The following is a 12373-nucleotide window of genomic DNA, read 5'->3' on the forward strand; positions in this document are numbered from 1 at the left end:
TGTGTAATGGGTGTTTTTCTCTTGACTGCTTCTAAGATTTTTTTTCTTTAATATTACTTTTCAGCACTTTGGTTATGATGTACAAACCAAAGTTTGTTTTTTCTTTTTTAAAGGTTGACTCTAATGAGGCTTTGTTGAATCTCTGGGATCTGTGGTTTTATAGCCTGCATCAAATTTGGGAAATTTTTGACCATTATTTCTTGAAGCGTTTGCTCAGTCTCCCGCTCTTTGTGTCCGTTCAGCCTGTGCCTGTTGAGCACTGACTGTGTACAGGCCCTGTGCTGGCGTGGTGTCCACAGCGGTCTGGCGTGAAGGCAGGGCAGGCAGCACAGGAGAGGAGCTCGGCGCCCTGCTGCAGGCGCCTCTTTTTATGATTTGCCTTTGTCTGCCCTGTGGCCCAGGCCAGCGTTCTTTTAAAAAGTGTTAACACAAACAAAGGACTGCCCTGGTAGGTCAGATGGTAAAGAATCTGCCTGCCAGTGTAGGAGACCTGGGTTCAATCCCTGGGTCGGGGAGATCCCCTTGAGAAGGAAGTGGCAACCCATTCCAGTATTCTTGCCTGGGAAACCCCATGGACAGAGGAGCCTGGCAGGCTACAGTCCATGAGGGTCACAAAGAGTCAGACACAACTGAGTGTCTGACTTTCACTTTTCACTTTCACAAGGCAAACAAAATATCCTTTCGTTCTTTGTAAACCAACACTCACATTGATTAAAGCCTCAAAGAACAGCTAGCCCCTGAAGCTCCAGCTTCATTTCATGTCCTCCTAGCCCTGCTCCCTGTGAGACCCCACCCAGTGTGGTTCAGCCTTCCTCAGAGGCAGAGAGTGGAAGGTGAGGTTTGGGAAGGAGGCTCAGGTGTTCACTGTGGAACTAGCGTGAGTCAGCTCATGTCCCAGCAAGGCCATGTCCGCCTGCCCGCGGTCTGGCTAGAAGTGTGTCTCTCAGCGTGGGCTGGGCTGTGCTAGGCTGACCCTCCACCCCCAGCAGCTGTTCATGACACAGCAGTGTGGGGCCGGGGCCTGGGTGTTTATACAGAAGTTAAGCCTCTTCATCTTAATGTTTGGGAATACTTTTGAAACAGAGGGTTTCTATCTCACAGCTTTGATCCACATGTTTCCTTTTTTCTTCAAAACCTTTTCTGTTCAGCCATCAAATGCAAACCAGTGTAAACGATACCAGAAAACAGATGGAATAGACAGTTAAAAATATACGCCTTGGTCACATCAGTCCTGCAGCCTCGCACTGGGCAGGCTGCTCATTCAAGAGCTGTTCTGATTTGTAACTGTGTTTAGTATGTGCTTTTAGGAGAAATACATAAAAGGTTCACAGAATTCAGTAATATGTAAAAAGAATACACACCTATGGCCAAGTGTGTTTTATCCTAATAAAACTTCTCTGGAGGGCCAGGCAGATGAGAAATAAGCCCCCGGAAGGAGGTTCAGCCTCACGAGCCATTGGGGATGCGTGTTATAAGTGCGAGTCACCGCACACACCGGTCGGAAAAGCTAGACCAAAACACACGGCGAAGATGTGGGGGAACTGGTCACATGTGCTGTTGTGGGGATGGAAGTGGTGCAGCCGCTCAGGGAAACAGTTTCTTAAAACGTGAAACTACTGTATGACCCGCAGTCACACTCCTGGGCATTCATCCCAGAGAAACGAAGACTTCTATTCACACAAAAGCCTCCACATGAGTGTTTGCAGCAGAATAATAGTAACAGCTTCAAACTGGAAACAGCCCAGGTGTCCTGTAGAGGGTTAAGCTGTGGAGTATTTTTCAGCCAAAAAAAAACAGGGAACAAATCTCCAGGGAATCACCCAATTGCTAAAGGCTACACACAATGTGATTGCATTTTTGCAGCGTTCTTGAAAGAATTATGGCATTGAAGTAGCAGGTTTGTGGCTGTGAGCTAGCAGTGTGGGGAAGGAGCAGGGCGGGTGGGGTGGGTGTGGGGGGTTGGGAGGGGCGGGAAGCAGCCATAAAGGCACCATGAGGGCCCCTGTGGCCGTGGAAACGCCCAGTGTCCCTGAGCCCAGTGGAGGCCAAGTGTTGGTTTTTCAAGATGTTACCATTAGAGGAAACCAAGTAATAATACACATGGGATCTCTGTGTGTTATTTCTTACTACTACATGCGAATCTACCATTTCTCTCTCTCTGTCAAGAACAGATTAAAAAACCACAACAAACAAGGACCTACTGTGTAGCACAGGGTATTCTATACTCAGTATTCTATAATAACCTGTGTGGGAAAAGAATCTGAAAATGAATGGAGATGTGTATATGTATAACAGGATCACGAAACACAACCACCACAACAAAATGCAAGCAAAGCAGACGAAAACCTTCTGAAACCTTCAGTAGCATAACTGAATTAATATAAATTAATCACCATGTGTAAGTGTTGTGTATATTAGAGCAAGTTTTAAGAAACTCATGAGATGACTTTTGCTCATTTCTCAATAAGGAGACTTAGGCAGTGACATAAGTCAGCCAGCCACCCTTGACCTTCCTCACTGTGTTACCCGATGGTCTGGAAGGTGGGGAAGACAAAGCCTGGGATCAGAGGTTAGTGTCATCTTCCGAGGTCAGCCAGCCTGTGAGAGCCTCATAGGACCCTCACCCAGGAGCGGGCTTTCTGCCACCCTCGGATACCCCAGCTGCCCTCCCCTGGCCAGAAAGGGGGAGAAAGGCCTCCTCCTGCTGCTGCGAGGGGCCCCTCCCTCGGAAACTGGCCCATTCTCTGCATCTGAGCCCTGGGGCTGCTGGTGTCTGAGCATCAGGACCCCTGATATCTGTGGGAGGGCCCAGCCTCCCTCCAAGCCTGCCTCACTGATGGGAGGGCTGGACCCTTTACCTCTGAGCAGTCTTAAGGATGTTTAAATGCACTGCAGGCAGATACCCGAGGAGAGTGTGCAGGGGGGCTTCCCTAGGTGTTGGGTGCTGGGAGTCAGCCTGTGAAGCTGTGGAGAGGGGATGGTGTCCATGGCCAGGAGGAGGCAGGGCCAGGTTCCAGAACCAAGAGTAGAAGGAGGGGTGAGAAGTAATCTGGCAGGGTGCAGGAGAGGATTTAGATGGCAGCTAGCATGGCTTCTCCTGGGGCGGGAGTGCCTGTCTGATGGCATCACCGTGGAGGCTGCTGTGGCAGCCTAGATAGAGGGAGCCGGCCGGGGGCAATGAGCTGTTAGGGCTGCAGCTCTTGTTTATTTAGAAGCTGAATGGAGAAAGTTATCAAAACACAGGGCCGCCCCCAAGGCTGCATGGCTTTAAGTCCTGTTTGTTATTGTTTTACAGATTATTGGTTGTCAAGTGACAAGGGAGCCCCCCAACTCCACTGAGCGGTACATGCGGTGGATCAACCAGCTGGCGCCCGACCAGTTGCTCACCCAGGTATGTCTGCCGTCTGGGGGTGGGAGGGAGTTTCTGTGCTCTCAGCACCTGTGCCTGCTGCCTCCTGAGTGCCAAGCACCATCCTGGTAGGCGCTGCCTGGAGGAAGGGGAACAGCGTTTCACAGGAGCCTGGCTTGGGAAGGAGCCAGAGCCAGGAGGCAAGTGTGGAGGGCCTGGATCAAGATCGGGGAGCAGGACCCATGCAGCCCGGTCACATGGGCTGAGGTGGATGGAGGCAGAGGGCAGGAGGTGGGGGCCTGGGCAGTGCTGAGCAGCTGCAGGGGTGGGGGTATCCAGGAAAGGTCTGAGTTTCTAGTGGAGCAGGGCCACCCCTGAGCAGGGCAGCTGGAGGGGGCCCGGGTCTGGGGAACCAGCTGAGATGTGCTGTGCAGGGTGGGCAGGTAACAGAAGTCCACGGAGCTGGAAGTGGGTGTAGGCTGAAGTCAGACTAGAAACCACGACAGGGCAGGGGCTGGAGGAGGAGGTCAAGAAGGGTCTCAAGGTCTTAGCCTGGGGGAGGTCCCAAAGTCCATGGGATGTCGAGGGAATCCTGCGAACTGACCACATGTTGATGAGGTGTTAAGTGAGGATGAGAACCAAATATTCTCTCTTCGTCCAGCTTTGAAAACAAGCCACTGCCTCAATGTGTCAGCACCCACTCTAAGCTCTGTAGCACGTTACCCCAAAACAAAGACCTAAAGTTGCCCCAGGCTCTTGGGGATGGGCCCAGGCCTGTTCTGTTTGCCTCCTGGTCCCGCCCTGGCTGCCCCACTGACAGCAGACACTTCAGGCCCCATCTTGCTGGACAAGTCCCTCCCAGGACCTAAGTCCTCAGGGCGGGAGAAATGTGTTCCTGGGGGCAGGGGGCCCCAAAGCCCAACCAGGAAGAAGCTCTAGGAGGCGTGGAAATGTTCTCCCCCCAGTGAGGTGCTGGGGTCTGTCCCACATTGCAATTTCTTGCGATCCTACCATATAATGAAGTGCTTTTTTCTAAACTCTCAGTTTTGAAAACTGAAATCTCAGTATAATGGAATGATTTATAATGATAATCAGCTTCTGAAATTAGAGCCGCTTATAATTCTGACATCAAGCATTCTGTTCACTGAACTCAAAGTGATGCTGAAGAAACCCTGAGAGTTGAATGGTGCCTGGGACCACCACGTCCCTCTTGTGGGCTATTTCACATAGTTCTCTGGATGATCTGAGTTCTTTACCCTTTCCTCTTTAGTTTTGGGTTTGCCTGTTGCTTCTGTTACCAAAGCTGCTTCACTAGCTTTTAGGTTCTGTGCCACTCGTGCTGGTTCACACACAAAAAAAGTTCTTTTGCATTTGGATTTACTTTTCCAAAGGAACCTTTTTGAGATGACTATTCCAGGAGCGGCCCAGTGGCCGCAGGTGGTGCACTCAGAGCAGGTGGTGATAATAGAGGCACTAGTAACGGGAAGGTGGCGAGGGCACTGGGAGGCTCAGTGGTTTTCCTGCTGCTCCTCCAGCTATGAGGGTAGGAGGAGAGCCAGCATGCATCTCCCAGGAGCTGGCAGGGTCTCTGGTAGTGGTGGGAGCACTCGGGTTGATGTTGACAGTCATGCGGGATGGGGGCAGCTCTGTCCTGTCTGCACCAGGTGGTCCTGGTTCACCCACAGCCACACTGAGCGCTTGGTTGTTGCAGAGCTGTTGGGAGGCTGTCCTTCCCCTCCAAGGAGTGTGTGAGCTGGTGGAGCTCTGAGTCCATGGCAGCTTCAGGTCTCTGAGGAGGACGGAGTTTTCTGTCCTCCAGGTTGTGACCTGAGCATCCAGAGTCAGGAAGCCAAGGGCTCTAGGCACACACTCGCATCACCTTGCATCTCAGCTGGCATTTGGATATGAGTCTGCAAACCATCATTGGCGCACGGGGAACAAGCACCGGGTCTGGGACTTCTGTCGCTACCCCGGTCCTTCTGTCCGTCTGTGGAGCACGTCCAGCCCACGGGTCATGGTTCTGGGATGTGCCCACCCTTTTACAGATGATTTCCCAGCACACGCACTGCTGGTTTTAGAACAAAGAATCACAGCCATTTCGGTGGAGAGCTAGTAAGAGCTTTCATATCCTAACTGGGAAATTAAAATGTCCCATTGCGTGTGAAAATGCTGGCTGGTGGTCAGCCCTAGGGGCCCCTGCTTTAGCTCCCTCAGATGTGGAGCTCTGCACCCGCAAGGGGTCTCTGGACACGCTCATCTCAGCCCTGAGCGTTCAAGGGTCAGCGAGTCAGTGGGGAGGTGGCCTTGTGAGAGAAACTGCTGAGTCGGCTTCTGCCGTGTGCTGGATTCTCTGGGAGAACGTGAGTCACGCGGAAACTATGTGACTGAATACTGAGGGTATAATTTACATGCAGCACACTCTCAGCCAGAATGACGAGTTCTGAGCCCAGGGCAGACTTAACTATAAAGCGTCACAGAAATAATTAAGGGACGATCTTCCTTAGCAGTGTTTCTCTTTAGGAAGTTAGGGGAAATTAAAGAATAAGGTTTCTCAGAGCAAAAGAAAGTATCTCTATTTAAGCCATTTCTTAACTGTTACAGTTGCAGGAATCACCAGCACTCTGTAGGGTCTTTGTTCATAGTCTAAATTGAGTCATGTTTGTGAGATGGGGAGCAACGTACTTTGGTTTGATTTTTTTTTTAACTTTTTATTTTGTATTGAAGTATAGCCAATTCACAACGTTGTGCTAGTTCCAGGTAAACAGCAAAGGGGCTCGGTCATACTTATTGGTTTGATATTTGTGTGTCTACTTGAATGTCTGATTAGATACCAAGTTCAGTTCAGTTCAGTCGCTCAGTTGTGTCCGACTCTTTGCGACCCCATGAATCGCAGCACACCAGGCCTCCCTGTCCATCACCAACTCCCGGAGTTTACCCAAACTCAAGTCCATCAAGTCAGTGAGCCATCCAGCCATCTCATCCTTGGTCGTCCCCTTCTCCTCCTGCCCCCAATCCCTCCCAGCATCAGAGTCTTTTCCAATGAGTCAACTCTTCGCATGAGGTGGCCAAAGTACTGGAGTTTCAGCTTTAGCATCATTCCCTCCAAAGAAATCCCAGGGCTGATCTCCTTCAGAATGGACTGGTTGGATCTCCTTGCGGTCCAAGGGACTCTCAAGAGTCTTCTCCAACACCACTGTTCAAAAGCATCAATTCTTCAGCGCTCAGCTTTCTTCACAGTCCAACTCTCACATCCATACATGACCACTGGAAAAACCATAGCCTTGACTAGACGGACCTTTGTTGGCAAAGTAACGTCTCTGCGTTTCAATATGCTATCTAGGTTGGTCATAACTTTTCTTCCAAGGAGTAAGTGTCTTTTAATTTCATGGCTGCAGTCACCATCTGCAGTGATTTTGGAGCCCAGAAAAATACGGTCTGACACTGTTTCCCCATCTATTTGCCTTAAAGTGGTGGGACCAGATGCCATGATCTTAGTGTTCTGAATGTTGAGCTTTAAGCCAACTTTTTCACTCTCTTTCACTTTCATCACGAGGCTTTTTAGTTCCTCTTCATTTTCTGCCATAAGAGTGGTGTCATCTGCATATCTGAAGTTATTGATATTTCTCCCAGCAATCTTGATTCCAGCTTGTGCTTCTTCCAGCCCAGCGTTTCTCATGATGTACTCTGCATAGAAGTTAAATAAGCAGGGTGACCAAGGACAATGTTAAATCAGAGTTCAATTCAGTCCCTCAGTCATGTCTGACTCTTTGCAACCCTGTGGACTGCAGCATGCCAGTCCATCACCAACTCCCAGAGCTTGCTCAAATTCATGTGCATCGAGTCGGTGATGCCATCCAACCATCTCATCCTCTGTCGTCCCCTTCTCCTGCCTTCCATCTTGCCCAGCATCAGGGTCTTTTCCAGTGAGTTCCAATAAATCAGAGTACCATAAAATTAATGTTCTGCTAATTCCAAATAAACTAAAAGATGGAACATAGCCTGGACCAATGGCCTCAGGCCTGTGCCAGCCTGTGCCAGCCTGTGCCACCTGTTTCAGGCAGTGCCCACTTTACACCTTCATTGAGAGGCTGTTCCCAACAGAGCTGCACCTCCTGGATGGGGGTATGGTGAGGGGGAAGGGAAGGCAAGGCCAGACCACATCCCTGCCTCAGAGGCTGCCCCTGGAGGGTCCTGGCAGCTCCAAGGAGAGGTTGGGGGTCAGGGCAGCTTGCATGTGTAGCTGTGATCAGCTCTGGTTGCCTGGAGTAGGTGCTCAGGTTCACAGCGGAAGGAAGACAGCAGGTGTGGGTGTGAGATGCATCCCTCATCTCAGCCCCACCTGGTCCTCATCCTTCACACCTGCTCCCAGCTCCCCTTGCGCCTCTCTGGGGGGTCCGTGCTTCCTTGGTGTCTTAGCCCACTCACACTGCCACAGCACATACAGCAGACATCTATTCCTCACAGTCTGGAGGCTGGACGTTCGAGATCAGGGTTCTGGCAGGTGGTTCCTCCTAAGGCCTCTCTCCTTGGCGTGCTGATGGTCATCTCCTCCCTGAGTCCTCTCATGACCCTCCTTCTCTGCGCTTACTCACTCCCGGTGACTCTTGGATTAGGGCCCCACCCTTATGACCTCATTTAACCTTAATTACCTCTTCAGAAGCCTCATCTCTGAATACAGTTTCAGGATGGGGGGTTAGGGCTGCAGTGGACTTTGGGGGACACAGTTCAATCCATAGCATTTGTACACGCTCCCTGGCTCCTCCACAGACCCCTGTGGTCGCCTTGGCCTGGGCCCATAGGACACAGTGGTATGTGGACAAGGGCTGCACCAAGGAGAATGGCCCGCCTCCTGTACAGCCTCTCCTCTCATTCATGGCCCCGTGTGTTCCACGGAGAGGGTGCCACCCAGCTACCATTTCCCTGCAGTGTCTGAGCATCCTGAACATAAATGAGAAAGATGTACAGCCCACCTGCCAGTGCTAATGTACAAGCTCTCACTTTATCTAGCACCCAAGGACTCCAGAGAAGCAGACTTTCTAGATGATTAAAGTTTACCTCTGCCTCCGTAAGTACAGTCTACCTAAACCAGTGTCCCCAGACTTGTTTGATCATAAAATAGCTCGAGAACTTGAAAACAATGCAGATTCCTCATCTACTTCCATAGTTTCTGATTTAGTGGCTCTGGAAATGTGCATTCATAACACATGCCTGAATATTTTTGATGAAACTCTTCGAGAATATTATTCCTGCTTAGAAAAACTGCTTCCCTATAGATCGTAGAGTCATTTTACGAAATCTGCCCAATTTAAACACTGTATTGACTCACATAAAAGTTGCAGAAATAGAGTCCTGTGTGCCCTTCACCCAGATCCCCATCCGAAGTGTCTTACACCCATAGTATGATGTGCAAACCATAAGATGCACGTTGGTACAACCCTGCTCGGCGTTCATGCATTCTTGAGGGGTGTGGAGTATATGGAATTTCATCACAAGCATCAGCACAAGCCCTGCCACAGTCAGGATATGGAACTATCCTTCACCCCAGAGAAACTGACACCCCAGAGAAGCTGACCCTGACAACACCTGATCTGTCCGCTTCACTGGAATCTTGTCATATGAGACAGTTGCATTAATGGAACTGTGACTTTGTCATTCCACGTGATGCCTTTGAGGTAACAGTTCATTCCTCTTGTTGCTGGAACGTGCCGGTCGTTGTGGGGTTGTTGCTAGAAGGGCTGCCATGGCCCTGATGGGCAGGTTTCACTTCCTGAGATGAGCACCAGGCTTGGATTATGCGGCTGTGTTCAAACTGAAGTCGGTTCGAGGCTGCCGGAGCAGCTGCACCATTCCGCCTCCCAGCGCTTGGTGGTGTCAGATTTTTCCTGCAAGCCGCTCCAGCGTGTCTCGCCAGCGCACTGCCCTGTGTTCCCTAATGGCGGCTTTTTGTGATCTTTTGCCTATTTTCTTATTGGACTCTTTGTCTTCTTACTGTTGGGTTTGAGTTTCCTTGTGGACAAAAGTCCTTTGTTGGGTGTCACTTTTGCAAGTCCTTTCTCCTCATCCATGGCTTTTCTTTCATCTGCTTAACAGAGCCCTTCCCAGAGTCCAAGTTTTTAATTCTGGTGAAGTTCAACTCATCTCCTTTTTAAATAGATTGTGCTTTGGGTACCGATGTCTCAGGATGCTTTATGGAACCATAGATCAGGAAGATTTTCCCCTGAAGCTTTATAATTTTATGTTTTACATTTAGAACTATGATTCATTTTAAGTTGTGTTTTTGCAAAAGAAGTGAGCTTTGGATCAAGGCTCTCCTTTCTTTCTTTCTGTTTTGCTTACAGATGTTCAAGTGCTTCCACACCGTTTTTGTTGAGAATGCTAGCTTCCTCCATAGACTTGCTTTGGGGCTTTGTCAAAGACTGGTTGGCTGTGCTTGCGTGGGTGTGTTTCTAGACCGTTCTGTGGTGGTGATCTGTGTGTCACTCCGTGGCCACACTGTCCTGGTCACTGTAGCTATAGGGGAAGTTTGGGATCAGTTAGTGTGGGTCTTCCAGCTTCATTCTTCCTTTTCAAAATTTTTGTTATTCTCGTTCTTTGCCTTTTCCTCTGTGTGTTTTTTCAAACACTGAGCAGTTCTTCCCTTCTGAGCAGACACTGAGTTGGTGTCCTACAGTTTCACTCAATTCTGACTCCATTTGTCTGGAGACAGCATCAGACCCCACAGATTAAGGGCTCTGCCCCACGAGACTGCCTCACTTCAGCCCAGTTGCAAGTCCCGGCTGTCACGCCACTGGCTATAAATCAGGGCTCCCACCAACCCCCTCCTCTGTCAGTTAATTTGCTCCAACCACTCACAGAACTCAGAGAAACATTCATTTACGGTTACAGTTTACTATCATGGAGACAATGGAAAATGCAGATGAACAGGTACATGGAGAGGGGGTCCAGAAGGGTCCTGAGCACAGGAGCTCTGTCCCCGAAGAACATGAATATCCACCCACATTGCGTAGATGGGGGCTGCGGGGGGGTGGGGGACCTTTCATGTGTCACCCCCGTCACCCCTGCCCAACCACCATGACTCAGGGACGATGGTCCTCATTCCTTCTATCCCAACCGCAGGCAGGTTCCGCTCTGGTCTGGCTCTAACCTGGATTCCCACTGAGAAATCTGGTGCCCAGCTCTTGCTCAGTTGACACAGCACAGTCCAGCATAGTAAGATTTCTTTTTAAGTGGGGGAGAGCAAATTAGCTAAGAATAACTTTGCTAGAACCAAAGATATGGGCAGTCAGATTAAAAGGGCCCTGGAGTATCTTGCCCAGGAGATGAGAAGACCTTGCCCAGGGAGAGAGGAACGGCGGGAGCAAATGCAGTCGTGGGTTTCTCAGCACCTGCAGTGGGTCTGCCAAACACCAGGACACAGACTTCAGAATTCTCGCAGAAGCGGTTTTGAATGTCGAATTCAAAGCCTAACCAAATTGTCAGTTGTGTGAAAATACAACTAGGACTTTTTCATGTTAGGATTCAAAATCTTTGCCCCTGAAAAATATTTGTGTCCTCAGAAATGTACTGGAAGACGCTCCATGAAATTAAGAAGCAAATTGAAGAGGAAGAAGATAGGAGATCTAGGAAGCAGGTCTCTAACATGGGCCAGAAGAAGCCCAGGCAGGAGTAGGGAGACAGAAAAAGTGCTTTACACTCAAGGAGCATGTGTACAGAAGCACTCAGGGAGAAAGGAAAACGAGGAAGAGGCAAGGGGGTGTGTGCACCAGGAGATGTTGCGGGCGTGACCACACGGAACTGGTTCCCTGTGCTTGAGGGGGCTTCCTTGGCGGCTCAGTGGTTAGGAACCCGCCGGCCAGTGCAGGAGACATGAGCTTGATCCCTGGGTTGGAAAGATCCCCTGAGAAGGAAATGGCAACCCACTCCAGTATTCTTTCCTGGGAAATCCCATGGACAGAGGAGCCTGGGGGGCTACAGTCCATGGGGTCACAAAAGGGTCAGACGTGACCGAGCAACTAAACAGCAACAGGTGCTTGAATGAAGGTGCAACAGCAAAGGAGCAGAAAGGCACCAAGAAGAACGGGGAAATAGAAACATGTCAGTTGAGGCAGATTACCTCTCGAATGCAGAAGGAGGAGAAACCCAGCAGCAGGAAGTGCCTGTTTTCATTCTAATCCGGTACCTGCGACATCCCGACTGCACGCTCCGTGCCCTCATCTCCGTCTCCAGAGGCTGCCGGGCTCACCCTGGGTCCCCAGCGGGTCACATCCAGCCTGGTACCTGGCGCAGCAGGCCACTTAGGTGTGTGATGCTCTGGTTGTTCACAGAGGGGCCCAGGCCACCCTTTACTCTGGTCACCCCTCCCCTAACAAGAGCAGCCCCCAACCATCTCCTCTTACTTGCCACTGCACATACATTTTCTTTAAAAAAAAAAAGAAAAAAAAAAGGAAAACTTTTTTTAAAATTAAAATATTCCAGGTCTACAAAAGTGCAGAGAATACATCTCCATCCTACCCTCTTGCTGCGGTGAATGCCCTTGGGTGACCCCCTTGCTGCTGGGTCTCATGCGCAAGCCAGCCCCTCCTCTTTCCCTGGACAGTGTGCCTGGGCCCCCCTCTTCAGATTCTGCTGCTCAGACCCATGAAGGTCCCAATGTGAGTGCTGGGTCCCAAGGCTGCGTGCTGTTCCCCACCCGCAGGAGACCCGAGAGCCCAGGCAGCTGCAGTGTCTCCACTGCCAAACGTTCACTGTCGACATCGCGTTCCTCAGTTGACACCCTGAGGCGGTCAGCTCTGCAGCCAGCAGCCCCGCTGCAGGACACCTGCCTTGGTCCCAGCACCACCTCCCAGCGCCCTGACCCGACTTCCAGCTCCCTTCCCCAGATGGGGCTGACCAAAGTGGGAGCCTCGGTGATCTGAGTGGGAGCCACGTGACCCGCCTCTCTTGGCCCGGGAAGAGTAGGAGAGTTTGATAGGATGCTGTTGAGTGGCTGAGAATCAGGTTGGGGAGGCAGGGAGGCGGGTGTCT

The 12373-nt window shown here is 50.6% G+C and overlaps 1 protein-coding gene across 13 annotated transcripts in view; it reads left to right on the forward strand.

The window, feature by feature from the left end:
- The window catches only part of B3GNTL1 (UDP-GlcNAc:betaGal beta-1,3-N-acetylglucosaminyltransferase like 1), a 131732-nt gene that overhangs the window by 53676 nt on the left and 65683 nt on the right, over nucleotides 1–12373 (forward strand). For all 13 annotated transcript variants that reach the window (XR_011246830.1, XR_011246827.1, XR_011246828.1 and 10 more), the window contains one exon: nucleotides 3296–3391. Coding sequence is in view for 6 of the 13 variants with exons in the window: in XM_069541856.1 (XP_069397957.1) it covers nucleotides 3296–3391 (96 nt within the window). In the remaining 7 variants the exon portion in view is untranslated. The remainder of the gene's footprint in view (nucleotides 1–3295; nucleotides 3392–12373) is intronic.

The sequence above is a fragment of the Ovis canadensis genome, chromosome 11 (genome assembly GCF_042477335.2).
Source record: "Ovis canadensis isolate MfBH-ARS-UI-01 breed Bighorn chromosome 11, ARS-UI_OviCan_v2, whole genome shotgun sequence".
Classification (NCBI taxonomy): domain Eukaryota; kingdom Metazoa; phylum Chordata; class Mammalia; order Artiodactyla; family Bovidae; genus Ovis; species Ovis canadensis.